General features: G+C 45.4%; 12 protein-coding genes across 12 annotated transcripts; 6 read left to right on the top strand and 6 right to left on the bottom strand.

Moving 5' to 3' along the window:
* Nucleotides 1–328: 328 nt before the first annotated feature.
* Nucleotides 329–1,525, bottom strand: JR316_0012416 (uncharacterized protein; the record flags this gene model as incomplete). The annotated part of the gene is made up of 4 exons (XM_047898041.1): nucleotides 329–385; nucleotides 439–929; nucleotides 999–1,355; nucleotides 1,411–1,525. The coding sequence occupies 4 exons, from the start codon at nucleotides 1,523–1,525 to the stop codon at nucleotides 329–331; spliced, it is 1,020 nt and encodes a 339-aa protein (XP_047742930.1).
* Nucleotides 1,526–2,481: 956 nt separating this feature from the next.
* On the bottom strand, nucleotides 2,482–3,669 carry JR316_0012415 (uncharacterized protein; the record flags this gene model as incomplete). The annotated part of the gene is made up of 4 exons (XM_047898040.1): nucleotides 2,482–2,538; nucleotides 2,595–3,085; nucleotides 3,145–3,501; nucleotides 3,555–3,669. 4 exons carry the CDS (start codon nucleotides 3,667–3,669, stop codon nucleotides 2,482–2,484), a joined length of 1,020 nt encoding a protein of 339 aa, XP_047742929.1.
* Nucleotides 3,670–4,401: 732 nt separating this feature from the next.
* JR316_0012414 (uncharacterized protein) lies at nucleotides 4,402–6,789 on the top strand (the record flags this gene model as incomplete). Its single annotated transcript, XM_047898039.1, has 4 exons — nucleotides 4,402–4,691; nucleotides 4,821–6,097; nucleotides 6,167–6,455; nucleotides 6,528–6,789. 4 exons carry the CDS (start codon nucleotides 4,402–4,404, stop codon nucleotides 6,787–6,789), a joined length of 2,118 nt encoding a protein of 705 aa, XP_047742928.1.
* A 639-nt stretch (nucleotides 6,790–7,428) lies between these two features.
* On the bottom strand, nucleotides 7,429–12,155 carry JR316_0012413 (uncharacterized protein; the record flags this gene model as incomplete). Its single annotated transcript, XM_047898038.1, has 8 exons — nucleotides 7,429–7,866; nucleotides 7,928–8,250; nucleotides 8,301–8,945; nucleotides 9,003–9,995; nucleotides 10,076–10,535; nucleotides 10,592–11,370; nucleotides 11,417–11,699; nucleotides 11,751–12,155. 8 exons carry the CDS (start codon nucleotides 12,153–12,155, stop codon nucleotides 7,429–7,431), a joined length of 4,326 nt encoding a protein of 1,441 aa, XP_047742927.1.
* A 292-nt stretch (nucleotides 12,156–12,447) lies between these two features.
* Nucleotides 12,448–14,312, top strand: JR316_0012412 (uncharacterized protein; the record flags this gene model as incomplete). The annotated part of the gene is made up of 2 exons (XM_047898037.1): nucleotides 12,448–12,504; nucleotides 12,615–14,312. 2 exons carry the CDS (start codon nucleotides 12,448–12,450, stop codon nucleotides 14,310–14,312), a joined length of 1,755 nt encoding a protein of 584 aa, XP_047742926.1.
* Nucleotides 14,313–14,370: 58 nt separating this feature from the next.
* On the top strand, nucleotides 14,371–14,964 carry JR316_0012411 (uncharacterized protein; the record flags this gene model as incomplete). Its single annotated transcript, XM_047898036.1, has 1 exon — nucleotides 14,371–14,964. One exon carries the CDS (start codon nucleotides 14,371–14,373, stop codon nucleotides 14,962–14,964), a length of 594 nt encoding a protein of 197 aa, XP_047742925.1.
* Nucleotides 14,965–15,809: 845 nt separating this feature from the next.
* On the top strand, nucleotides 15,810–17,001 carry JR316_0012410 (uncharacterized protein; the record flags this gene model as incomplete). The annotated part of the gene is made up of 3 exons (XM_047898035.1): nucleotides 15,810–16,312; nucleotides 16,359–16,884; nucleotides 16,945–17,001. 3 exons carry the CDS (start codon nucleotides 15,810–15,812, stop codon nucleotides 16,999–17,001), a joined length of 1,086 nt encoding a protein of 361 aa, XP_047742924.1.
* A 286-nt stretch (nucleotides 17,002–17,287) lies between these two features.
* JR316_0012409 (Diphthamide biosynthesis protein 3) lies at nucleotides 17,288–17,682 on the top strand (the record flags this gene model as incomplete). The annotated part of the gene is made up of 2 exons (XM_047898034.1): nucleotides 17,288–17,470; nucleotides 17,521–17,682. 2 exons carry the CDS (start codon nucleotides 17,288–17,290, stop codon nucleotides 17,680–17,682), a joined length of 345 nt encoding a protein of 114 aa, XP_047742923.1.
* A 259-nt stretch (nucleotides 17,683–17,941) lies between these two features.
* On the bottom strand, nucleotides 17,942–19,316 carry JR316_0012408 (uncharacterized protein; the record flags this gene model as incomplete). The annotated part of the gene is made up of 6 exons (XM_047898033.1): nucleotides 17,942–18,088; nucleotides 18,154–18,435; nucleotides 18,502–18,540; nucleotides 18,596–18,735; nucleotides 18,832–19,138; nucleotides 19,188–19,316. The coding sequence occupies 6 exons, from the start codon at nucleotides 19,314–19,316 to the stop codon at nucleotides 17,942–17,944; spliced, it is 1,044 nt and encodes a 347-aa protein (XP_047742922.1).
* Nucleotides 19,317–20,318: 1,002 nt separating this feature from the next.
* JR316_0012407 (Fruiting body protein SC1) lies at nucleotides 20,319–20,838 on the bottom strand (the record flags this gene model as incomplete). Its single annotated transcript, XM_047898032.1, has 4 exons — nucleotides 20,319–20,365; nucleotides 20,420–20,457; nucleotides 20,534–20,672; nucleotides 20,739–20,838. 4 exons carry the CDS (start codon nucleotides 20,836–20,838, stop codon nucleotides 20,319–20,321), a joined length of 324 nt encoding a protein of 107 aa, XP_047742921.1.
* Nucleotides 20,839–22,250: 1,412 nt separating this feature from the next.
* Nucleotides 22,251–23,292, bottom strand: JR316_0012406 (uncharacterized protein; the record flags this gene model as incomplete). The annotated part of the gene is made up of 3 exons (XM_047898031.1): nucleotides 22,251–22,639; nucleotides 22,899–23,086; nucleotides 23,249–23,292. 3 exons carry the CDS (start codon nucleotides 23,290–23,292, stop codon nucleotides 22,251–22,253), a joined length of 621 nt encoding a protein of 206 aa, XP_047742920.1.
* Nucleotides 23,293–25,970: 2,678 nt separating this feature from the next.
* JR316_0012405 (uncharacterized protein) lies at nucleotides 25,971–26,214 on the top strand (the record flags this gene model as incomplete). Its single annotated transcript, XM_047898030.1, has 2 exons — nucleotides 25,971–25,991; nucleotides 26,056–26,214. The coding sequence occupies 2 exons, from the start codon at nucleotides 25,971–25,973 to the stop codon at nucleotides 26,212–26,214; spliced, it is 180 nt and encodes a 59-aa protein (XP_047742919.1).
* Between the last annotated feature and the right edge of the window lie 1,690 nt (nucleotides 26,215–27,904).

Genomic DNA, 27,904 nt, shown 5'->3' with positions numbered 1-27,904 from the left:
AGGTAAAGAAGGTTGTTAATTAAAGTTAAGGCAAATGAACCTGCATAATGACCTCATCAAACTGAGCTTTCTTGACAACCTCAGGATGGCCTATGAGAGCTAGAACACAAGAGCCTGTGATCGACGACTTCTTGTAGAGGGCGGGTACTAAAATTAGTAGAAATTTCGTTAGAATCCCAAACCATTCTTAAACTATCGACTCCAACTACTTCAAGATGGCGAATTATTGGCTGAGCAGCAACTACTTGAGATGCAACTACGATGACAAAATTGAATCAGACAGATGTCGTTAAATAACACTTCAAACTTACCAAGTTCAATACATCCATCAGACCAGACATTCCTTTAATACGGCGATAGCACGCTCCGGGTCCTCCCACATCAGCTATAGAAAACGTTAGTGATCCATAATGTAGAAAAATATGCACGAATACATACAAAATGATTTGCGTCGGCAATTGTTCTGAAATGAACCTTTTTGTTGGCTTTCAAGCATTGCTCTTCTAAGATCCATGGCGAAAGCACCACGTTCCAGCTACAACTGTCGCCATAGATATGCCACACATCCATCCCCCATTTATCGACACTCGAAATATCGTCAAGAAGTGCTTTCCGGAGGTTCGTGCGGTGTGTTCCATAGTACGGAGGTTCAAGGACGATCGTATCACATTTGGGTCCCACAAGGAAGTTTGTGCTCGAAAGAATTTCTTCTTGCGTCATTTTTTCGATTGTGGATGTTCCTGGAGTTGGATTGCGATGGTTAAGGAGGGGTATGTTGTGTCCAGCGAGTACGTCGGTGCCGTGGTCGAAGAAGCTAGAAATATATGTACCAAACACTGGCCCTCGGTCTTCCTCAGGCAAGTCGTAGTCCCATAACGGGACATAGGAACCTGGAGGGCTTTCGATGCCGAGGATATACGACGGAATCTCTAGAAATACAGACGGATGGTCGATTGGCATTTAGCGGAAGATTGATAACTACGACAAAGACTTCTCACCCCATATGATGTACGTCCACAAAAAAACCTTTAATCTTTCTCGCACATCTTGGGGAAGCTTAGGATGATCTATGGCATTGATCATGGCCAAAGAATATAGGTTTCCTAAAGACCATCCCGAAATGGCCCCGCCACAATGGATCGGCAAAGCCAGGTTTTGAATAAGGCCGTCGATGAACAAAGCTATGAGGAGACCCTGCTCAGCAAGAAAAGATGCCCGTTCTTCGTCGTTTCCGTTTTTGATGATACGCAGCTCTTCAGAAGTAAAGGGAGTAGACCCGTTGTACTCTCTTCGATCGATGCATATCAGTCTCAGGGCCTGAGACGGGGCCAGAGGTAGGAGTTTCCGAAATATTCCTTTAACAAACAAGGTCAGATCTCTTCAATCACCTGCGCGCATACATCAACATACCACTGTTGAATGAGTGCCCATGGATAAGGATGAGAGTCTTATATTGGCTCTCAATCGGTTGTCCACTGTCTGTGTAGTGATACGTGATTCCGTTGGCCAAGGTTAAAGTAGACATAGTGCGATCCAGATTGGATAAGGTAGTAAGTTGAATGCAGGTAAACTGAGGTTGCAGTCTCTTTTATACCTTTGGACGGATGCCGATCTGGTCCTCGAGATTAATCATCCTTTTCCTAAATAGCTTTACTAGTCGATTGAAGAGGTTGATACCTGAAAAATGGATACCTGCACACTTCTCCACGGTAGAAGACGCCTGATTCGTGTGGCTGATGTACATCTCCTAGCAAAAAGAGTGACTGTTCATCAAGAAAGCGAATGGAAGTGCCGACAGTCCAACCTTTTTGGCCGTATCTGACGCAAGTTTCCACAAGGTCATTGTAAGATTACGACCACAAAAGGAAGTATCTCGGTAAGTAGTATCTGGGCCATGGTAAGCAACGTCTTTGATGAGATTTTATGGTATGCCTGACGATCAATACTACTCAGGACCTTGTACCTCCGTGCAGTTCAAATCAGAAGCCGTTGTCATCGAAAACGTAGCCAATTCTAAAAGACAAGGCTAAACACGAGTGGTTATTATATTATATTTCCAAAGAAAATAGCAGAAAATTGACCGTTGACTGTTCGCCTAGAAATCGAGTTAAAGGCAAGGGTGTCTGTGGGAAACAGAAACGCAGGGACTTAAGAGTCATGGCTACTTGCTGAGGATCGATCACCGATGATGGGTCGGCGGAATGCAAACTCTCAACTGAAAATGGAAGCGAGCCTACGAGGCCATGCAGAACGGTCCCAAATGACGAGGTAATTTTGCTACCACCATGACCAATCAGTAATCATATATGATATTTCTGGATTGCTGGATAAACGTTTGTCTTTCAAACGGATTCATGTTTGTTCATAACGGCTAGAGGCTCATTGAGACGGAGATCAAATTTCCAGGCATGCGTGGGTCACTGGAAAGTGTGAACTCAAAAATTATAAATCACAGCATCACGAACTCGCATTGGAGCTTTGTCAAACAAGACAGTCCTTCAACACGGTAATAGTGCACTCAGGGTCTTCCCACATCAACTATAAATTATTGTCATTAATCCGACCTTGCAACTGGAGTGAAAATTACCACATACGAAATGGTTCTTGCCCTTGACAGGTTTAAAATTTATCTTCTTGTTCGCTTGCAAACTTTTTTCTTTCAATGCCCATGACCCATGCAATATGTTCCAGCAACCGTTTTCACCGTAAATGTTCCAGACAGTCATCCCCCATTTACTAGTGTTCGAATCTTCGTCCAGGAGTGCCTTTTGCACACTTTCATAGTGCAGCTTGTAGTACGAGGGTTCTAGGATGGCTGTATCGCACTTTGCCCCAGCCTGGAAATCGACAACGGATTGAAGCTCCTCTTCTGTCATTCTATCGATGGTTGATGTTCCCGGGGTGGCGTGGCGATGATTAAGGCGGGATGTATCGCACAGTGCGAGAACGTCTGCGCCATGATTGAAGTGGCTGGATATGTACGTTTTTATTACCGCTCCTCGTTCTTCCTCAGGAATGTCATAGTCCCAGAATGGAAAATAAAAACCGGGAGGGCTTTCAATACCGAGAAGTTGTGACACAGTGTCTAGACGATATTCAGCGGTCAGCAGAGTCGCATCATCGTTAGCACACAGAGAGAATCACCCCATATAATGTATGTGCGTAAAAATGCTTTTAGCCGTCCTTTCGATTCCCGAGGGAGCTCCGGGTGGTCAATGGCGTTGATCATGGCAACCGTGAACACATTTCCCAGAGACCACCCTGATATTGCACCATAATTTTGAAGTGGTAAAGATAGAGTCTGGATAAGATCATCGATGAGCAAAGCCAGAAGGAGGCCTTGTTCGGTGAGAAGCGCAGACCGCTCTTCCTCACTTCCCTGATTAATGATTTGTAGTTCTTCGAGGGTAAAGGGGGTAGACCCATTGTATTCTCGGCGATCAATGCAAATAACTCGCAAAGACTGCGAGGGGGCGAGAAGAGATAGTTTCTGAAATAGCCCTGCAGTGCAAGAAGTCAAGTATATGCGGCTGATATATAGAGGTTTGGCATACCACTACTGAATGAATGGCCGTGCACAATGATAACTGTAAAATAGTCGCTCTCCACGGGAAGTCCACTATCTGTATAATGGAATGTTATTCCATTGCCTACGGTGGCGGTGGGCATGATCAGGATTATGTGTAGATTCCCAGTCGAGAATGCAGTCCGAAGAGCGCCATAAAAATTACCACCTCTTAAGTATACAATCCTGGGTTGGTACCTGATGGCTATTTAATTCAGGAGTGGGACATGAGAGAGAAGTGAAAATAGACTTGCCCGTTTCAATGGCTTAAAGACACATTCAAGATCCCGTGGACGAAACCTTCTCCAAGTTGGTGTGGTCTTCCGTTCCAAAAACGAATAGTCAATCGCCTGGACATGTTCACGGGGCTTGCTATCTATATTTAAAGATATAGTAAACTTTTTGCAGGAGGTTATTGCCGAAACGCCCACACAGACGCTCTATGTTGCATCGTAAAGTTTGTGTCGATTCGTAGTAACATGCTGTAAGATGTCGGCTCCGAAAACTCGAAACGCAGAAAATGGGGTACTTAGAGGCTCAAGTATCGAGGGCATTGTTGTCGGTGAACCGAATAGAAGTTGATATCTCTCTCTGAACCGTAGTAGTGGTTGACCGTTTCGTCAGAGTTGACATAAAAATGAATTTGGAGGAGGTAACCAAGGACAGGCGGGATGAGCCTTGAATTAGGCCCATTTGTTATTCCCACGATCGAGCAGAAACGAGATGCGCTCGGCTCCAAGTCATTAGTGACTAGTCCGACTGAGCAAGCCATTTTCTTTTTTTTTCTTGCTTTTCTTTAAGCCATCGTGCATTATCCTTGACCCAGACCGACTAAAATGGCCTCCGATTCTTCAGAGTCACCGATGATCCTTACCCCGGATTCTACTGGCACTAATAACGGCCCAAACGCCGACACTTTCCCAGATTCCCCATCTACGACCACGTCAGTCACAGCCGCGAAGAAAGCGCGTCGACAGACTGCTTTTTACCCCAACATGAATTCTTCGAACAAGCCTATGAAGCCCTTCAGCAGAAGCGCTGCAAAACGCGAGAGCGTCATGGCTTTGGGAAGCATCGAGCACCTGCAGCACTATTTCACAAAGACTGGTTTGGCGGCTAAGAAAACGTAGGCCTTTCAATCAATCTCTGCGCCGTATTGGAGATCGACTGCCTTTGCAGTCTTTGATCTATCCCGTAGATTTATTCAATCGTGTCCATTGGTATGAAGTGTGTGCTGACTTTTTCAATTTTCCAGTCCTTTAGCTTTAGCGGGCAAACCACATCATGGACTTGTGCTTGCGATCGGGGGCATGGCCCATCTACCAACGAGCCCCTCACTGAGCGATATTCAGGACGTTCCAGCATTTCAGATGCCACCGTCACCTGCGATCCCAGCGCCCCCACCGCAAATAATCCCACCGCATGTAAAGATCTACGAAGTTGACCCAGAATCGCTACTGCCTGGTGTCATTGAAGACGTGATTGCCGTTGCCCAAGCATGGAAAGTGGAGAACTATAGGGATGAATCGTCACCGCCAAATCTAGATACCCCGTTCGATGTCCTGGAGGTGCTGAAGACGACGACTCGCGCTATCAAATCAGTGCGCAACTACCTGCTCTCACTGCCTGATGAATCCGCTGGGACGATCAGAGCACATTTCAGACCACGCATTCTTGGCCCGGGAAAAGCATCATCCAGTAGCTCGTCCTCCTCTTCGTCATCGTCTCCCCCAAACCCAACCCAACCGGATCCTATCATCCTCATCAGACGATCAGCGTTGGAAGTCCTCACCGTTCTCCGCCAACTCGAGGAGAACTGCCGGCTCCCACTTGATGACGATGCCTATGATGCTCAGAGCGACGGCGGCCACTCACATAGCGACCCAAGCGCATCCAGCCCGTCCAACGGCACGCTTGATCTTCCGCCTGATGGGCTTCATCATCAACCAGGCCATCGGTCTGATCACGATCACGACTCTTCGATAACATTCTCGCTCGTCCAGGTGCAGGGCCGTTACGAGAGCGTCCCGGTATGGGAGGACGAAGAGGGAACCTTCCGGGTCGATGATGAGGAAGAGAAAGAGAAGAAAGATGAATGGGAGGAGAGACTCGTCTTGGGCACTGGGTGGTTGTACCGGCAAAACGTAAAACTCAGCGATTTGGTCAAGGAACGGGACGTGGTTGACGCGTATCTTGACATTGTCGACGAAGTTTTGTTTGAAGGGAAACGAGCGCCTGGGGGTGAGCGCGGCTGGGATAAAGTCAGACGGAAACGAGAAGGCAGGGCATCCTCGAGGGCCGCTAAGATCAGGAGAGTTAGCAGTGGAGAAGGCAGGACTCTTGGCTCTGTGGAAGCTGAAGCTGCGAAGAGACGAGCGTCGACTGGCATGGTCAACGTTATGATGCGAGGCATGAGTCTTTCAGAAGAGCCAGAAGATATGGATGATATCCAGGAGGAGGAAGAACTAACAATCGAGGACGATGATCTACCAGAATGGGCCAAGCGTTCAGCATTTATTGACGATCGATTGGGTACGTTTTTTCATGTTTTACTTTTCCAGAGTTTGGACCTGGCTGACAAGCGAGTTTTGGCATTATCAGGTCGTGTTCACGCCGTGCTTGAGTTTTTCTTACCACCTCATCTCCAGCCTGCACTGGGGTCAGCTTCATCCAGGGCTGATCTATTGTCAAGTCTCTCATCTGGTCAATTACTTTGTGTTGCTTACAACTCGTGCGTACGAAAGTCAAAGAAACCATGGGGTTTCGTCGCCAAAGATGGCGTGCATGACATCCTCGCTCTTGAGAAAGCAGCGAGGGAGGCAGGTGAAGAGAAAGAAGGCAAGAAACTATGGACATTCCGTAGGACGGATAATCTTCGACTCTGGGTCGGGTACTTATTTTTTCAACTTTCAACAGCAATCCGTACTCTTGATCTGACATTATTTTTATTTCTTCTGTACAGGGCATTGAAGCTGAGGTACATGATACCCATTCGAGTTCCAAATCAACAACTTCCTGGCTCCACATCCGCCACAAACACGCCACTCAGTTCACCATCAGCCACCGCTCAACGATTTGCCATGAGCAAAGCGGACCGCGAACCGCCAATTCATTTTGACGCGCGGGTCGTGGCCAAGAAGGAAGAAGGGTGGGAAGAAATGCTAGAAGTTGTTCTGCATCGCTGGATAGACAAGGTTGTGGAAGAGAGACGATCATTCCAGTGAATAGTCATGGATCTCAACCGCAGCAACAGCTCAATATCCTATATCTTCTGCCTCTGCTCACATCGTCTGGAAATTCATTTCGACTCTCGTTATCACCTCACCTTCTGTTCATGATATATGCATATTCTCTCACCGAATGGACCCGGAACATATTTTCTATTATCCTATTTATTACATCTAACATTCGACTCCTTTTTCGCACTACCATCTGCACCTGCTGTCCCAAACATACCCAGTACCTTACATTACTATTCCCTCTATTCGTATCGGTTCCTGCCGCTTGCGTTTCGTTTATTCTTAGTTACATTCAAACCTTATAGCAGAAACACCAGTTCCCACCCAAATATCTGACACTGTCTCCATGTGCAGTTTCATACGTAGTGTATTACCCTGTTCTCATTCATCAACCTGTACTTCCATGGAGAAACTGTATGTGGCCAATGCATTAAGTAATAGTTAAAGTGTGAGGTTGAAATGTGTGCGGGTATAATTTTAAAGACCAAAAAATGAAGAAAAAATAACGTAATGTAAGTAAAAGAATATCTGTTGATGTCCACAAAATAAATCAAAACCTTTCTGATTTCCATGAGTATTAATTCTACCTAAATGTCGAACGAGAAGCGGAGAATGGGAACCAATTTAGAGGCACCATCCCAGCGCAGACCCAATGTCTCTGACTCCGCGCTTCTCAGAGAATTCTAGGGCGATTTTGAGTGTCTCCCTCTCTTTATCTTTCCGGCCTTGCATCCCATATGCCTTGGCAAGGAAATACCATGCCTCAGGCACATCCCAGCCACGGCCCTTGGTCAAATGGGCGAGCATACCTGCAGCGAGGTCGATGCTCGCCGACGTCGACGATGGGGGTGCTCCCTGTGTAAACGACCCGGAACCGGAAGTGGGCGAGGAAGGCGGTGTCTCGGCATCGGTTGGGTGAAGCTTGCAATTGATGCTCGGATCTAGGTAGAGGCGCGCGAGATGGACGGTAGCTCCGACATCGTCAGAACAGATGAAGCGAGCCTTTTGTAGTGTGTCGACGGCATGCTGGTATAGTCCTAGTGCGAAGTAGTACAATCCAAGCTAAAGCAAAATTACGTTTTAGCCCATAGATGCCATAAAACATACATGAGAAAAGACAAACCTGAACCCAAACATTAGGGTTATGTTCATCTCTGACTTCTGCTTCCTGGATAGAACCCTTTGCCTGCTCTATCTTGCCTAGTCTCCTGAATGTGGCAGCAGACATCAACCAAAGATCGCTCAGTAGACGATTTTCTCGAGCAGAACGTTGATTTCGGATGGAGAAATCTTGCTGAGTACCCGATGATGGAAGAGATGGTGGTGGAGGAGGGGGAGGAGATTCTGACGGTGTGTGTTCTCCTGAATGCGCAACAGAACTAAGTCGTCTCCGCGAATGGATGGAAGAGGCCTGGTATGACATAGGCTGCAGCACTGCATGTAAATCTTGAACAAGTTTAATGCTTTGATGCTTTGGGATGAAAGCAAATACATACCTGGCGTTGACGTTGATCTTCTAAGAGTACCGTTCTTCCCCACTCCGTTACCAATCCGCCGAGATACAGCACTGATTCCAGCACGACCCTTGTGAACACCTCCTTTCAGCATCTGCTGCACCTTTTTCGACTTTGAGGTATCACCTCTGGTGTCCCTTTCGATCGAAGTCGAACGTTTGGCTTTCGGTATGCTAAATCCATTGAATTGCCTCTTCTCCTTTTCCTTCATCCGTTCCTTCTCCTTTTCCCTGTGTTTATTGCCGGAAAACCTCTCAGCATTCCTTTCATCAACGGCATCAGTAAATGATTCGAAGCTTCGCCGGGATTGTACCCGCAGTTGTGCCTGCTCAACCTTCTCCAGTTGAAGTTGAACTTCATCCTCAATTCTAGGAACAGCATCAGGGGTGGCGGGCGATATGGTAATTCCAATGGGCACAGGCAGAGAGTCCGAAGCAGCATCATTAACATCAGGAGGATTAGTAGTCACTCCAAGACCAGGATAAAGGTCTTTGCTCGCTGCAGAGTGCCGTGATTTGTCTTCTTGAACCTGAATACTTGAATGGGCATAAGGTGCACTAGCGGAATCTGGCCCTGCAAGATCAATAGAATCTCGTGGCTGATCCAACGACTGACGCGGCTGTGACGCTAAACAGATGTTGCTTAAATGAATTCATTTACAACTACAGCATGTTGTAAACTTACCTGCAGGTGTACTCCCGCCGGAAAGGCCACGTTTTTCGGCAACCCAAGAGAAAATTTCTAGCCATCCCTCTTCGGCCCCTTCAGGTCCTTCAACAACTTCCATAAGAGCCACCTGAGTCATACGTAGTTGTAGATGCTGTTCAAATAGGTCGGCCATTGAAGGAGGATACTGATCAATTGATAGAGAAGGCACCGATAGAGATGCTGCTCCTGATGTAGAGGGTGGGTACAGCGCGGCGACAGCAGGGTGAAGCAACGAAGAAGCTGTAGGCAGAGTAGTTTCGTCTGGGCGCAACAAAAGGGTGTGAGAGGGTAATAAATCTGCCAAAGAGGAAATAGCGGCACTGCCATTGAGGCTGGCAGCTGAGGAATCCGAGGTATGTATTGCGCTACCATTGGAAGTTCCATTGTTTCTAGCTTTTGCTGTTTTGTTTGTCGCCGAGGCGTTCGCAAGATCAGTCAAATTGACAACGCCATTTGCTCCCGGAACCTTCAAGGTGTTCGAATCTGTTTCCGCCTGTCTAACGGTATCCGCATCGCCTCCACCTCCATTGGTCATATTTTCCTCGCCAGGGGAAGAAGTACTTTCATCCCCTATGCTTTCACTGGCCTGGTCAACCGTATCGCTACTGTCCGTGTCGTCCAACGCTGCTCCTCTCTCCAATATTTCCTTGGCAGCTGACCATTTTTCTGCGGCTGACAGTAAGAGACCAAGAAGATGCCAATACCGCACATCATGGGGGCAACCTTCCACTGCATGACCTGCGCTTTCGATAGCCTGAGTAAGATTATGTTCATATGCCGTGTGGGGGAAAGGAGCAGGCTCTGATTGAGAATCAGGGGCATCTGAAAGACCGCCAGCTGCAGGGATTCGACGTGCAAATGATAACGCAAGATGATAATAAGCGCTTGGAGTTGGATGAGATTTGATTGAGTGCAGAAGGCATAGATGAGCTTTATCGAAGTTAAGTGGACGAGTGGAAGGGTCCTGGCCTGACACAAAATTAAGTCAGATAAATTTGAATGCCAATCTTTGGGAATTAAAGATGGAAAAAATGAAATGTAAAATATACCTTTGACACCAAGCAGCCCCCAAACAATACCTTCTGCTAGCAAAACTTCGGCTACCAATCTATGGTCGTTTTCGTTGAGTCTCGTCCTTGCCTTCTCTAAAATAGTACGTGCTTCCAGTACTTCATCGATGCCTTCTGTGCCATCGTCACCTATCGGCATATGTTGACCACGCCCACTCGATCCCGACAACATTCCAGCAAAAGCTCCTCCTCCATGACCCCCAACAGAAGCGCATAGCATACGAGCGCCAAAGACCAACGTTTCCACCCATCGTGCGTCATCGTCCATATCTTCTCCGACACCCTCTTTACTTGCTTCCCATGCTTTGCCTACAACTTGAATGTATAAATTAAGAGTCCTTTTTGCAAGATACAGGGATGAACCCAGGAAAAGAAGGCGCGTCAGATGTCGCAATATAACCGAGGAGTTGAAAGTCAAGCGTTGTGCCCAATTGAGGATCTGGAATTAAGATTAGCTAACCCTCGTACAACACAGGTTCGTTTTGCCAAACGAACCTCTATGACCCAACTAGCTTGCTCTCCAATAGCTCCACCTGCTTCCCAAACCTTGACGCATAATTCAACAAATTCCTCCACTTTAAAATTCCGCTCTCCTGCTCGAGGAAAAGAAGTGCTAACACTGAGCACGGCACGATAGTCTTGTGCTACTGATCGAGCAGTATTCATCCACGATGATTGAGTTGTCAGCAGGCTGACGGATGTACTACTCGGGTCAGACGCTTCATGCGGAGTCGACGTAGCAGTCGTAGGCCTCGAGGATGCTTTTGAGCTTGAAGATGGCGGTATCGATTTTTTCGAGGGTTGAGCGTAAACGGGCGCCACTCCAACGGCAGGCAAAGACATTAAAACACCATGTCGAAGAACAAGCGCGCGGAGATGAAGTGCATATATGGTGGTCCGATGAGCTGTTCGAAAATGAGGTGGCCAGTAGGAACTGCATGTGGTATAATGTTTGAACCAGTCGAACAGGGAATTTTGGGAATCAGAAGCTCTGTCGGCAATTGTCGACGTTGGCTGAGTTTCATCTTCAGCGAATACATTGGCTGTCTTGGAAGTGAGTATTATGGCACGCCATAGTAACCTCTCGACCCATCTCCACATTTCTCGAAGGTGAGTGAAGAGTGCTGGTTCTGCCTTTCCTGAAGAAGAGAGGGGAATTGGAATGCTCTTAGATGTGAACTCCGATCGGAGGGAGGAAAGAGCAGGGAGAGCAACACGGTATGCTTTCAGTGCCATCGTAGGGTCCGCAGGGTATAACTTTTCGTAAGACATTCCTGTTACAAGGTTAAACAGTGTAACAACACCCAGCAAAGAAAGTACCTTTTAAGCAAATGGATCGAAATGTCTCTGCCATTGCCCAACCCCTCCCATCACGGACTTCTGGGGAACCGATATCGGCTACAGATGCAAAGCTTCCAGCAAAGGATGTTGTCGACGGTGCATAACTGGAAGGACCCAGAAAAGATCCATTAGACCGTATTGAGTCGGCATTTGGGATGCGATTGTGGAACTGCAAAAGCTCTGGGACTTTCGATAAATGATTGAGGCATTCAGTGGGGTTTCCCAGAGCATATGCATAATAAGCAAGGGCTAAATGTATCGTCTGGATGCAAATGTCAAAAAAAATTGTATCAGGTAAAAATGTTGTACTTACATCATATTTGGAAGATTCCAAACTTTTCAAAACCTCATATCCAACCATAGCTTCTTCAATGTTTTCTTCTAGAAGCATCCCCTCTGTCCCTAGAGCAAGGCTTCCTCTTTGCGTACCATCCCGCCTCTCTGTGCCTTCCGCGGTGGGGTTATCCAGCAAGGTATCGTCGTTCTCGTCATCGTCTTTATATCTCGCACTGAGTAGAAAAGCAAGGGACTGAGTTTGTGATGCGACGTCTGAAATATCCTTGAATCCCTGACAATGCTTGTTGAATTTTCGCAATAGCTCAGGCCAAGAGAGCAGGGTATTGTTTGGAGCCCTGGCAGGGTATTCGGAACGCCATTGACCTGCAGTTAAGGCGCCACGAAGCTGAAGCCAGTAATGCCGCTCTTTCGGGCTAGACATATAGGTCTAGCTATCTCTGTGAAATGTCCGCTAAGTAGGAATGGAGTATAATGAGCGTTCACCTCTCACAACAATCCAAGTCGACAACAGCGACGTCACGCAACGTGACCCTCTCGTCAGTCTGTAGCCTAAAATAGAAACATTTTCCATTTACGGAACAGTGCCTTATGCCGGCATCTTTCCCACTTTTAACTCAATCCTTGCTGTTTCAACCTGCCCTTTATGTTTTGCTTTCTTCTCAGCGCCAACTTGTATTTGAGTCCCAACCTGCGAATTAAGGACTTACAATTTGATGTCCCAGATAAACGAACAGAGCACGCATACCGATCGTGGCTCCGTGAATGAGCAGGTATTTACTGTCTAGTTTCTGGTCTTCATTCACTCTTCTTCCTTGCCACCTGCCTCTAATGCTTGTTTGTCTACTCCCTCGCCCCTCCTCTCACGCACTTGATGACCTAGTCTCATGCATTTCATCCGCCAAAAATATGGGACATTGGGGATCCTTTTGAATTCGCGCCTCCGAAACCAGACGGCGACCCATGGTCACTACTTCTAGACCCGTTGTTGAAGGCGGACAAGGAGCGTTGTGACGCATGGAGAGATGAGGTTCAGAATTTACTCATATTTGTAAGTATCTACGGTACCAGCGCACTATCCGTTATTGAGGTGTTCCAGGCCGGCCTCTTCTCTGCCGTGGTAACGGCATTCGTCGTTGAGTCGTACAAAAATCTCCAACCTGACCGAAATGATGCAGTTATTTCTCTCCTCTCTGGAATTGCAACCCGCTTGGATTCCACTCCAGGGTCAGACGTCGTTTCTTATCCCCAAGCCAGTCAACAGTTCTCCCCAGAAACGTCAGCTATCAGAATCAATACAGTTTGGTTCATCAGCCTCGTTCTCAGTTTGACCACCGTGTTGATTGGTACAATTTCCCTCCAGTGGTTGCGAGAACATCAATCATTTGCGGAACTCTCACCACGTGAAAAGTATGCGGTATATCATATGCGGTACCAATCCCTGATAGTATGGCACGTTGACAAGATCTTTGCAACACTACCTCTCCTTCTGCAGTGCTCTTTGGTCTTATTCCTAATAGGGATCATCGATTTCCTTCACTCGATAACGGCCGGAAATTGGACTGTCACTATCCCTGTCACTATTGTGGTTGGATTCACATTCTTATTCTTGATCGCCACCGCAATGTTACCAAGTTTGCAAGCTTTATCTCTATATTTTGATTTTTCGACTGGACATCGACGTCCTGGAAGAGGCCAGGTGATACCGCCTAGCCCATGCCCATACAAATCACCCCAATCCCGTGCTGTTCGCTCTCTCTCTCGCCCTCTCATGAACCTTCTTGATGATCATTTGGACAGCATGCGGAGATTTTTTCACAGAATTAAACACCTCCTGCGACACCCACTCTCTCGTTTACCAGACGCACCATTGACACCCCACCGTTTTACCCAGTATCTTTACTATGCGGCTCTGGACACTCAATGGATGGATTACGACATAAGTTGGCTTGCAATTCGCGATGGATTTATGCGACGCGCCTTTGGGAAATCACATTGGCGCGACGTAGTTGGCCTAAGAGAAGATGAGGTGCTTCCTTTGTATGACATTGTTCATGGTCTAGATACGCAAAGTTACCAAAAGCAATCGGCAGCTGCGGCTTACCATTGCTTTTCCGAAATATCTGAAATGACCTTACAGCCTTTACGCAAGATTGCTAATGCATATGGGTCATTTGAAGATCAGTGCCGCGAAAGTGGTTATCTCCACAATATTCTGGAACCTACCTCTGGCAGTGCATTTCTGCCGGATAGATTTCCATTCGTTCAATACTTGGGCTCAAATAAGATTACCAGGAAATCACTTTGCGATATTCTACATCAAGATAACATGTATCTTTTCCTACACACTCATAGCTTTGGTGATCTCCCTCTTTTGTCTACTCATAGGAAAGAACTTTCTTTAAGACTCTCCGCATATTTTTACCGGGCAAACTATGCTATGCAACTTTCGGATCTGAACGTCGCATTTCCAGAATGCCTCACCTTCACCCCATTTGAGGTACTTCTCGACCCCGACCTCAACCGAGACCAATTCAATGGTGCGACGTACTTTGATAAACTCATTGCTGCACTATTTTAACACTCACTCCGTCATTCAAGCTCTAGCGTGGCAGGTTGCCAATATCACGTTATCAATCATGAAGCAGTGTGTCGGCGATGTCCATCCAGATTCTCTTCTTTGCAACTCAATGGCACAAAAACACGGTCTTATTTCTTTTCTTGCGGGTTCCTGGTACTTTGCAGCGTTTTCTGAACGTATCCTAATCCAAGATCACAACCGCAGTCCACAATTTCCCAACAATCTTGAGCCACATATCAAAGAGGCCTTTCATGTACTTTTCTCCTTCCTCGATGCAAGTTTGAAGGATGAAATTTCATCATGGCCCACCCCCGAGGGTCGACCGAGTCTCCTGTTTTATATTACTACATTGTATGCACATGGCATAGGGGCTCGGTTGACCAAAGACCCCTTTTTCGCATCCCTGCTAGAAACCATCCGCCGATACAAACGCCGCACGATAGACATGGGCATAGTCGATTCTATTCTCGAATCGAATTTCGTCGAAAATTCGGATTACTTCTATATCGATGGAGAGCCTTTTTCTGTTTCGTGGTGGCAAGACTTTGACAATGGGCAAACATCGGACGTTGGTTCAAATGGGAGATCCTCACCATCCATAGTTATCTTCTATCCTTTCGATACACCAGATGGCCAGTATTCTACTGCATAAATGCTTTTCACCGTAATGAACACTATTTGATGGCCAGTTGATGGCCCTATCCTTCTTTCGAAGCAAGTTTATTCAACAAGGATTCAGGATAACATCGCACCCTAAAACCTTGATCCGGTGCGGAAAAAACCAGGGATAGTCAGTACCTTCTGGACAACATTCGGATTGAAAATACGACCATGATTACAGAGGTTACGTGTCGCATCGATAAATTCTTGCATCATTTGATTCAACGAGTTACTAGCTCAAAATCTTACGACCACTGGTGAAATTTTGCAGTTGAATTATGGTTGAAAGTCCAAACCCGAGCGATTTGGCATCGTTGCCCCTGATTCAATAGCCGCAGGCAATGAGACTAGCATATTATGTATTATCCGCAAATTAATAACTGAGCTTGTGGTCATTTTGTTAGGCCGGAATTCATATACGGCAAACGGGTAATAACTCGGGCTTGAATCACCGTTCTCATACGCGCTATTCTTTGACAATGAGGCTGAGGCATAATTTATAATTCGAGGCGCACCAGTGTTCACATTTGATCTAAGTCACCTTGACACTGTTAGACGTGATTACAATTTCATGATGCGGGAGAAGGTATCATTGGCAGTCTCGGGTTAGAACGTAGCTCCTGTACCCGGGTAATGTTGTGCAAGTTGTTCTATGGGACAATGATCAATAATCAACCACCATCGAGGAAATCGATCATGAAGAAAGCAGCCTCATGGATGATTCCGGCCTTTGTACCTGACAACTCGCGACTTCAATAACGGACTGGTGTATAGCTCAGAGTACAAAAAAGCACGTCACCAAAATGTTGTATCTTTGATTTCCCCTGTGCCCATTAAATGCCGACCATAACAGCCAAAGATGTCGTCTTTCACTATACTGATAGTGGGTTGCCTACACAGTGCGAAGAATATTCGACATTGTTTGTGATCCACGGGCACTCGTTTCACAGCGGTAAGTCTGGCATCCTATGGTATAGTCTAGGTCTCAACCCTCTATGCTTGCGCCTAGGTATATTTAGCACATTATTCCCAGTGGCCAGCAAAGAATCACTGCGCGTAATATGTCTCGATCGAAGAGAGTACCAGGGATCAACTCCCTACACAGCTGAAGAGCTCAGAATTATTCACGAGGGGACAGATGCCGAACGTTTAGACCTTTTAACTTTTGAGGGTGTTTACCTTGCACTTGGTATCGAAGGACTTATTCGAGAACTCGATCTTCCTCCCGGAAGCGGCGGTGGGTTGGTGGGTTGGTCAATGGGAAATATGTTCAGTCTGGCAGTGATCAATGCAATTAATCACCGAGCCATACCTGAGGATGTAAGGTCCAGATTGAAGAAGTTTGTACACACTTTTATCATCCTGGGCGAGTAATTTCGAGATCAGTCTGGAAGGTACCCAGTTGTTGACGTACATTGCAGATCCACCTTTTCAAGTTCTAGGACTCGACAGCCCACCAGAATATTATTCACCGCTCTGGGACGACGACATACCTGAGGGTGATCGAGGGTCTGCCTTCGCCCACTGGATCTCAAGCTACTTCAATCATGACATGGAGGCATTAGCGCAAAGAGACCCTTCTAAGCTCAATAAGCGACATCCTTCATCCAAAAAGCCCACAGCAGAGAGGATGACCATCGATGAACTTGTCGCAGTAACCGATTTCCGTCCGGGGCCTAAGTGCGATACTGCTTTTGGTGGGCCGGGGTACCATACAGCCCAGAGGTTAAATTACCAGAACGCATTATTCGGCGCTGCTCCAAACAGCAGAAATTGGCACTTGCGCAATGTCGTTCATCTGTATGGTGTAGAGAGTGCTTGGAGTATAATCTATACCGTCTGGGTTCTAGAAGACGAGGACAAAACCACCAAAAGGATCGAATTCAAAGCAATCCAAGGCGTCAATCATTTTGTGGGTCCCGTTCTCCTTGCATAATTTGTTGACTTAAAAAACTGATTCGAACCATTCTAGATGATGTGGGACGAGCCTGAGATCACTGTTTCCGTCTTGAAGGAGTGTATGGTTTAAGCTTAGAGGTATTGTGTGCATATAGCACGATAGCGATAGCAACAAGGATTTGAAAAGCCTTGGGGCAAGTCATTGCCGGCCATTGCCGAAAACCTTACAAATATTTCGTGGCTGTGCAATGTTCTCACGAGTGAGATCTGGCCAATCGTTCTTGCTCGATGCGAGTCAAAATGAATCTTTGACAGACACCTTCATCCTCTTCGTTTTCTTTCTCCATCTCTGTATCATATCTCAGGAAAACCAAATCTTTTGCTATTAACTTAATACCCATTGTTATATTTACCTCATGGGTGCTTATTATGACGAGATAGAGATTGAGGACATGGCTTGGGACGAGGAAAAGCGGGTCTATCACTACCCTTGCCCGTGTGGAGATCGCTTCGAGATATCTCGTCGACAGCTTGCAAATTACGAAGACATTGCGATATGTCCGAGTTGCAGTTTAGTTATTCGAGTGATATTCGATCCAGTGCGTTTCTGGTATGTGTGTTATCTTAACTGGCTACTAACCTGTTCCAGCTCGATTTTGAAGACGAACCTCCTGATGACGAAGGTTCAGGGGAAGAGGAAGAGGAAAAGGAGGAAGATGATGACAGCAGCGATGAAGATCACTTTGAAGACGCCATGGAGAAGTTGTCCATCACCGACGAAACCCCAAAAGTAGTTTCAGTGGCGGCTTGAGTCGCCCAATAGGCTCGTACAATCTGTGTACCACCTGTGTTTGACTTAGATGTGCGTAGTTGCTTTTCAAATTGTTCAAATAAACTCATCCAATGTTTTTAGAATTGTATTTTATCAAGATATCATAATTAACGTGCTTGACAGCATTGCTACAGTCTTTTGCGCAACACCCGTCTCAAATGAGCCGTCAGATTTTAGTTGGACTGACGACATTAGAAGCATGTAGACGCGTCCGTAAAGAGGTTCCCAAAAGAAGTCATTAAGCAAAACCAATCTGCAGTGAGCTGCGGGTGGTAGAAGAAATAAACTCGTTCAGTCGATTCATGGCCTCCAATGCAGTTGGACGCTCCTCTGGTTTCGGTGTTACAAGGTCCGCCCACAACTGGTCGATTTCAGGAATTGTGGTCTGACCATTTTCAAACACTGTCAGTGGATGCCCGCCTTGATATGTTAAAGCGTGGTGTCACTGACCATATAATATTTTTGCAAGAAGTACCCAAATTGCCACATATCTAGGCGGAATGGACAGTAAGGCCCTTTTTGACTCAGTTCTGGTGCATCAGCGCGATAATATACAGTTGTCACGGCAGGGAGCGGACGATCATGAACGAGACGCTCGGATGGCTGTGACTCTTGGGTAAACTGAATTGCCTTGTCAAAATTGATAAGGTAGACTCTCGGTCGGGACGTAGTAGATGCCTTGACTAAGGACTGGGGAATCCATTCGATCGCCAAGTTATCGAGGAACATGTCCTGTATGCACATTGGTCAGTGAAGTTTCATTCGATAACTACGAAGTTGGGGATCAAGTGGCCTTACGCAATGGGCGACTCCTTTGCAGTGAATATGATGTATGCCCTAGAGCACTTGTAAGCTTGGTACTGATTAACTGCACGTCGAAGCACGAGCTTACTTCAAGCGCTTGGAGCAGTAAGTACAGAATATCCTCAAATGATGTCTTGTCTCCTGAGACGCGTGAATGAACAACAGCATCCAATAAGGTATACAACGTCCTAGGAAATACACCTATAGTGAAGTCGCCGACAGAGATCTCTTGTATCATTGGAAGGATATGATTATTAGAGTACAGAATGTCAGGCCGAACACATAGATCTCGCAGGATACCGAGATGCATACGCCCTTGCGTACCTGCCGCGATAATTCGAAGGAAGATGTCCCTCGGAAGAGCATTCGTGCTCCGCGCAGCATGGGATAAACCATCAGGTGGGAGATAGGTTGCCAGAAGTGCGAGTCCGGAAGGGCCTGTATCTACAAGGTAAATGTAGTTATCTTTGATTGGCATATCGCCGTTTGGAGGGCGCTGTTTCTCGCCATCGTAATCCCATAGAATAACTTGGTGCTTTCGGAGGGTGGGAATCAAGTTGTTCCAGAGTTCTCGGTAAAGCACCTGACCTTGAAGATCTATGTTCTTATACGCCACGAGATCACAGAAGTTCTGGAAGCTTTCAGGCAGTTGAGGGGTTGACGATAAGCAAGTTGCTCACCAGTTTCTTCTTACTAGAAGTACTCATAAGTTCACAGACACCGCGATGAGCCAGTGAAGTAAGGGCCATCAGCCCCATAGCAATGGTTAGTTGGTGAACGAAACTCGTAGTTTGGATGTTTTCAGTCATTTCACGTGAAGTTCAGAGGATGCGGGGTGGTAAAGTGGGGTTGGCAAGAATGAACAGGTTTTTGGATGAGTATCCAAACCAAGAGCGTAGTCAAACCCAGACTTCAGCCAGGCCCCAACTAAGTCCGTGATGTCCAACTCGAAGAGTGTTCAAAATCGACAAGTTGGAAACATGTCAACATCTTGATAGAATCAGTAAGTAGCACTGATCATCAAGGCACTCTACGATTTTCCCCGGGAGTGATAAGTTATTTTTGGGGTATTTGTCGATTATCTTCTTACTCTTCTTCTTCCCTTGGCATTTTTACCGTTTGTCTTCTGACTCACCGATGATTAACCCTCATGTTACGTCGGTTTCAGTGTTGAACTTCAAAGAACTTGTTAAACTGGAAGTGAGATTGAAATTCGGTATTATAAATTGGTCTAAAGTCAATACCTCCAGTTTTGTAGAGGAATGTCGCCATTTCAGTTGACTGGAAAAGTTATACCTTGAATTTGAATATAATTGAAAGGCGACATTTCAACTCACAGGCATCAGTACTTCGGTATAATTAATTTCCATCTTTATTTTGTTTTGTCTGAGACTATTGAAAGAGGACGAACGTTTGTCGACGACTTCCTGGGATTCGAATCTTCAAGCTTCACTGACATGTCCTAGTCCGGGCAGTTCGTGTAGATAGACCATTCTCAATAATATAAGATAAACTTGGAGTTATATGCTATACCGCGTCGTTGAACTGCGATGACTTCCAAAGAAAAGTGTTGAAGCTATGGAAATAGACTCAGACGAAGAAAGATTACTGCAAAGAATCAAAATACACCGATAATTCGGTGAAGATATGCACCTTGTCCTCATGTCCCAAATTAAGAAACGGACGGAAGACTATTATGATTAATCGCGTGATAAATGATATCCCAAAAACTTAACAACAAACTGCTACGACCCTATCACGAAACACCACTTCTCCCCTGCGACCAAGCCCACCGAAAAATTTGGACCAACTTAGAGGTTGGCGTTGACGGGGCTGCAGCCAACGTTGACAAGACCGTCTAATACGAAACCCATTAGAACAGCGTATCAGATTGAAGAGGAATGAATCTTACTGAAGTGGTTGCTGGTGCAGCAGACGGGTTGGGAAGAGCTGAAAATAAAATTTTTTAAAAAAAAAAAAAATAAGATTGATATACAGAGCAGACGGAGGAAAAAATTGAACTGACCAAGAGTTGCCGGCAATGGCAAGAACGCTGACGGGGGTGCAGTTGACACCGACCTGGCCCGTGATAGCACCAGCGACGACACCGACGAGGCTGGCGAGGACGTTAGCCTCTTTGGTGCCAGCAGCATAGGAAGTGTTGCCTACAAACAAACCAGTTCAATCAAGCGCCCAAAAATTTAAAAATGAAGAATTAGAAGAGTACATACAGCATTGGACAGCGCCAGTGTTGCAAGAGTCGTTGATGTCGCCAGCAGCGACGAGGACGGCCATGGAGGCGGTGAAGAGGACAGCGATCTTGGAGAACATTTTGATAGTGATTAAGGAGATGGGGTAAGAGGGTTGCTTGGTTGCTTTTTGGGTTTTTAGAGTAGTAGATGAGGTGGAGTATTTGACTGGAGAAAATTTGGTGCTGTTGGAGTAGGCTTTATACTTTTTTTACCTTCTTCCAATTTTACTGACTTGCACTTGCCAGCTCAGAGTCTCAGACCGGAGCAACGCGAAACGTGGAAGACGCGTCGGCGAATTCATTGTTATGGCTAGACCGCTTCGATGTACAGCGGATTACATGTTTCTCTTCGTAAATCGACACTAGAAGTTGCTAAATCGCGTACATATCATTATGTTATATATGTTATTATGTTAAGTTACGCGGTTGAGACGCCGCTGAGGACGCGTCGCGTCGATGTTGATATGTTCATTTGTAATTGTATTAGTACAGTATTAGGCGTTCGTTGAATTAATGAATGCTGTAAATTTAATTGTGAACGTGGAGTTATTCCAATTTTTCCCCCTCTCAAAGTTTGCTTGCTTGGGCTTTAATTTTATAGCAAGAAACTGAGATGTGTTCATAAGTTGTTCATAAGTATATGGTATGTACGAATCCTCAAGAGCTTCCAATGGTATATTTTTTGCCCATGCAAGGGATAGAATATCATACAGAGATAATGGCTTGGGGCTCGCGCTCAGCGCTCAGCGCTCATTGTTGATTAGGTGGTCTGTAGTGATGATGTTTTTAGATGTGAAGTTCATATTCCCACAGTACATATAATCGTTCATCATATGTACCCCTACACCTTTCTGGCAACAGGTACATACACTACCTGGTATGTTTTGGACGTACCTTGGACGTACCCAACGTGCGAAGTGCATTATCATCTGGCGGAAGAAAAAAAGAAAAAAAATAAGAGCGATTTTTCAGAAATTCCCATAACAATTTAGCTCACTTTCAACTGGTCAAATATATTTTTTTATTTTTTTTATATTTGAAGTTTGTCAACAATTTATATTACCGCATTATCTATTCTATTACCTTTGACTTGCAACGATAGCAAGCTAAAGCATTAGTACTCAATGAAAGGTTTGCTGAGAGCCACTGCCGGTACAACTTGTACGTGGGCTACAACTTGCGTATGGCATGTAACAGTACAAATCCTGGACCTGAAGCCTCCTTTTTCCATTTATCTTTATTCGACCAATCCAACCTACAGGTTTAGTGAGGTCAGTGATGTGCCGGGTACGTACCTGGGTACGCCATCAGTACCCAGTACCCGCCATCAGTACCCATGGGTACGGGTACCAGTACCACACACCCAAAATGGAAGGTGGGTACATGATGTTCCCAGGCCTTCTTCACGACTTCATGGGCATCGTTCCCCATCGTATAAACACAAGTATCGCATTTAAACATAGTATAGTAGACACATATTTCGAATAAAAATTTAAAGAGAAAGAATGGCATGTGTATCTTCATCAATATCAACCTCATCAATGTCAGATTCTGCTTCCAAGTCCCCAACTACTGGATCATCATTGCCTTGTGCATCGAGGTCAAGAAGGTCGTACATCTCTAACTCTTCTTCGAATGACATAGTTGCGTGTTGCTCGTATTGGGATTTCCATTGGTCATTTGTAAAATAAAACAGTTGACTGAGTCCGAGGTTGATCCAACCCAATGAATCTGATTCTGAGTCTGCTGAACCTGAGCTGCTGGTGGAAACCGTAGCTGGTTCGTTGTCCTTGTTGTCTTCGTCAGCATGCAAGCTAAACTCGGTCATCATGCTTGAAAACTCCCCAACCGTATCTTCCAAATCCTCGGTAATCATGTCATCTAAACATGAAAGTTCCACAAGATAGCTACATATTTAAGTTGGATTAGAATCTTTTCTGTTCTAAGCATATATTGTGGTGAATATGTTATCCAGTTGAGTGTGACACGCATTGTTAACCTCAGCGATGGTGTTTTTCTGCGGTCAAGTCAATTTTCTCACGGTGCAATCACTCATCAAATGCCTGGGATTGCTCACTGGGTACGTACCCATATCTTTTTAGGTAATGGGTACAGTACCCAGCGGGTACTGGGTACGTACCTGATGGTACGTACCTGGTACCCATTGGACGTACCCGCACAACACTGAGTGAGGTTCCTCGGGCCTCAACGTTCTGGAGGGTCTCAGGCCTGTCACGGTCGGTGCTGGGTTTCCCGGCGATCACTCGGCATGCCTGTCGGACAGTATTCTGGGTGATATGTACCTCGCGCTTCCGGTTTTCTTCAGGTCTGTATGTAGGCTTGAACTTGATGGCTTATATATGTGCTTAATGTATATTATTATAATGAAGACCTATATATCTTTTTGAAACTGACCAAATGTCTGGATAACGAGCAAGCATTCGGAGTTCAAATATGTAGTACTAGCGCCGGCGCGCAACGCGATCTTACAGGACCGTCGTCTTATCCTCCTTCAACACCTCCTCCGAGGACATTGAAGCAGCATCTCACATGGGCTTGCGTGGGTTCCTCCGTAATTCCTCCAGATAAACTGTTAGATATTGGCTTTAAAATAACGACAACTAGCATGACCCCAGAAAAACAACTACTAGTTGTTTTTCTGGGTCATGCTACTAGCACCATCCAAAAAACGTGCTTCATTCCTAGACACCGAGAATCGACCTTTTGCCGAGACCGAGTTGAGTAGAGATTCAGTAAGCACAGCCAAACTGATCATATTATAATCATCAAAATTTCTCTCACCCATCAGCTATCATAACCATCTTATACTCCGACAGCTCTCACCTATTTACAGTCCTGGAGAAAGGGATTAGTCACAGGTAGTCGGCTCTGTTGAGGGATATTTGATAACTGGAAATATAATAAATAAAACAACAACAACTAGCAAATCTTGAGTAAATGCGAAATTATGCACTGACCCCGATGAGGGCAACTCAAGGATCATCAGAGTTGGTTGTTTACTTATATAGTAATCGCAAATAACAAGACCAACCATTTTTGCCGAGTCCGACTTACATCCGTCTCGTTCTCTAACCCTACCATCTTGACACATATACACCATAGACATGATGCCTCAAGAACAGCTGATCGATGTTGGTTTTAAAGTGACCTCGGTCATACTCGTTTCGCTACTCTCGTACTGCACAATACGAGATGCAATCCATCCACAGAAGCGTTTGAAGCGTGCTTCAGTAAGTATTGATATCATTAGGTTATAATGATGGAAATCTCATATACTCTAATAGTTTCCGTCTGATCTATTGTCCTGGAAAAAGTGCTTGATAACTGGCACCCATCGCCAACACTGGAAGGCATTGATGCCTGTACTTAGACTCCATGGTCTTAATCTGTGGAAAAGTTTTGAAATGGCATACAAGCCTCAAGATGGTGGCCTGCCACAGTCAAACAATTACCTTTTCCTTAGAAAAATCTCCTTACCAGCCACTCTTAACGATCACGCAGTGTATAGCGCAATATCGCACCCCGCGCGCAGCGACAATTCCAGGGATTTTACGCTCAGGATCATGACAATAGGTGGTCAGGGTCATAAGCATCTTCAAATAATGCGACAACTTTCTGCCCGGCCTGATATCTACCTGAACAACAACCATGTGCTACCCATGTTTAAAGAGATAGTTTTTGAGGATATTACCATAGGGGTTTTCCCTAGTCTCTCGTAGACAGACCACGATACGTACGTATGTGGTCTGTTGCTTATCACGCCCCCCAAACACCGCTGGCGCTCATATATATTTTCAAAGAAAATAAGACCCAGTAATTATGTTTCCTACATTTTTTTGACGTATTTTATTGGAATATAGGCTTCGGGCTTCCCTAATTGGGTAACCCCGGACTCTATATACGAGAAAAATACGTCAAAAACCAACAGGAAACATAATTACCGATACATATTTTTCTATCAAATATGTATCAGCGCCAGCAGTGAAACCGGGGAAGAAATTTATTATGTAAAGTGCGGACATTGAATATCCGGTCCGGCCATGACGCGTCATTAGGACGCGTCGTCAACGCGTTGTTTGTTGATCCCAGTTGCAGTGTGTATCCTCGCGTGTTATACAAGGCAATAACTGCGCAGCTCTTCCTTTAAAATTAAATATATAGGCCCATTACAGATTTTTAGGTAAACATTTACATCAGTAGAACTTCAATAGAACTTTTACAACTCCATTAAATATACCTGCATAAATATGATTCAGTTTATATTGTTTCAAAACTTCGGCATGATAAGATATATAAGCCATGAAAGTCAAAAATTTCAGAAGAAATGCACCACTTCTTCTCTGTCCTGATGACAATAAATGTGAGCGGTACTTGCGGGTGGGTCTTCACTTATCACATGATTAACTTCTTGCAAGTGGGCAGTGGGTTAATTGTTGTTTTCCATGCTAGCACTATATAGGATGTATTCCGAAAGACTACATGCCATAATTTACAATTTACATTGATCATAAAGCAATAAATTATGGGATTAAAGCAGATACCAACTGTTTAAACGCGTTGAGAAGAGTTCGGGCGCGAGGGCCTATATTAGCGCGACGCGTTTCAAAGTCCGCACTTTACATAATCATTTTCTTCCCCGGTTTGGGGGGCGCGATAAGCACAGGACTAGGTTTTCCCTAGGATTAAGAGCTCATTGTCTAACTCGATCAGGAGGTGCCACAAAGGAAGCAAGGAGAAAAATTCTATGGAGGATGTCCTGTACATGATATTACAGGCTCTTGAGGTAGCGCTACTTCCTTTGCACACAATTCAGAGTCTGATCGACACATGTGGACAGGGAATTGCTTTTATCCACAGCAAGAGGATAGCTCACTGTGTATGTCATTTCCAAAGATACAAAGATACAACAACGAGGCTCAGCTAATTCCGTGTTCAGGACCTCTTTCTCGACAATTTTGTGGTTGAATGGGACCCCATATCCCTTTCTGCTGAGAATATATGGCCACTGCCGCGCGTGTATATCATCGATTTTGAGACAGCTGTTCAATTCCCCGAAGATTCGCTGCCCTCTGATAGGTTTATAGTAGGATTCCCTGTTCCGGAGAATATTTATAACCGACCAAAAGCTCCTGAACTGAGCAACACGATACCTTATTGTCCATTTCGGCTTGATATATGGCAGTTTGCAACCATGATTAACGATTATTTCTATGTGAGTGCCTCTAAATTGTAACGTGAGGTTGAATCACTGTTCTCTGACTATCTTGGGCTGACAGGCTGGTTACCCCGAGGTGGATAACTTGGTGCAAGAAATGCTAGCCACAAATCCCGAAGAACGTCCGACTGCAGACAAGGCTATGGAGCGGCTCAACAACTTTTTACTTCTATGGGTGCCTCGAGATCCTGAGGGATTGCAAGTATTACAATTCTCATGATCGGAATTTTGTTAATTACATTACTCGTTCAAAACGCACGTCGTTATCATTGAATAACACAAATCAGTATAAAGATCACTACCAATGTACTATCTTGTAATCGTAAAACAATGAATTTAACGGCTACCCTAAGGGTTAAAATCACCCCACCACTGCGTTGAAAATGGAACTGTGTAGCTCGAATATAGCCAAGGGGCATTATCGTAACTGTATGTAAGGTTACCCTCCACGGTAGAGTCAATTATTCCAACGTCGATGGTTTGTGTTTTATACTGGCAGAGTGTGGTGTATAAAGAACAGAAGATAGGGTCCTCCCAAGCGACCAAGCGATGGGTGTACAGCGCTGAGGCATAGAACAGGAGACTAGGATGAGTCGAATTTGGGGTCCAAGAAGATATCTCTCTCTTTAGCTGTTTTTCGATAAAGGTAAAAAGGAAATAAAATGCATTTTTTATGCGTGCATCCATGGGTGAAGAAACGGCGTTACCACCGGGCATGAAAACATTTGCCGTCAAAGAACTGGCAGTTTCTATATGGATGGAAAGTGCGCCCTGTTGTACTTCCGCTGACCTAACGATGGAATCAGACCGAGAGCTTTTGCCTAGTTGACGAAAAAGCGACAACGTTGCATCCATAATTTGTAAACCAATCGCTATAATCGCAGCACTGCCATTAGTCAGATAAATCGATGATCAGATATTATTCTGCTTGCCGTTGAATTTCTCCCTATTCAGGTCGCGATCCAGACAGAAGAGAAATTGGTCGAACGCAAGACATCTGGGAAACGGTTTCGCTTTTCCCGAGAAGCCGAGTTGGAGACTTTCCCGAAAGAAGAACCGCATTAGACGCAATGCGAGTTCTTTGCGATGCATGGCTTGTGAAGTTCCATCGCTCAAGTGTCCGTGACGTAGAAAAGAGAAGAGGTTTTGTTGGTGCAAAATAGAAGCCAGAGTTTGCGTGTTTCCTACTACCAGCGGGCCTGAGCCTTGAAAGAATGAATCAAGTATGAAGTAATCTGATATGCATGTATCGTCAACCCGACACAATAAATCGTGCAAATATGCACTCTGACGACAGCGATCCTCAGCAGTGTGGTAACAGAAGTCTCCGGTGTCCAAAGGAAGGAGAGCAAGCTCGGAAATTTCAGTCATACAAAAATATGCTGGACCATAAGATGATTTTTGAGAGCATTGATTCTGTAGTCCCCCAACGATGTCATGTATAGGGAGAGTGTCGTCATCTCGTTGGCCGAGTTCTTCATACCAGGATGAACGCCCAAAAGCGCGGCGCATGTATGCGTCCCTGATTGAAAGCCACTCAAGGTCGAAGTCGATCCAGCTAGCACATTTGTACGCATAATAGATATATCGTGAAAAATGATCATGGGTTAGTGATGGTGCTATGTTCGTTTTTGAAACAAGGGAGGTTGCCAGGTGCTTGACTTTATGAGCATAAATGCGGGTATATGGATATAAACGAAAGAGGAGTCGAAATACTGGACGCAGAAGTGTTCGAATGGCGTGGGATTGAGGAGATTTATAGGGGCATTGACTTGGGGGGTCGTTCCAACATTTAGAACGATTCTGTCCAAAAGCAGGAAGATATAAAGACAATCCTTGCAAACTGGGGAGTATAGCGGTACAAATGAGAAACGCTAAAGTGAAGAAAATTACGATAGTGACTGGGATGG

Source organism: Psilocybe cubensis, chromosome 12 (assembly GCF_017499595.1).
Source record: "Psilocybe cubensis strain MGC-MH-2018 chromosome 12, whole genome shotgun sequence".
NCBI lineage: Eukaryota > Fungi > Basidiomycota > Agaricomycetes > Agaricales > Agrocybaceae > Psilocybe > Psilocybe cubensis.
This window is presented reverse-complemented; position numbering and strand designations above follow the sequence as displayed.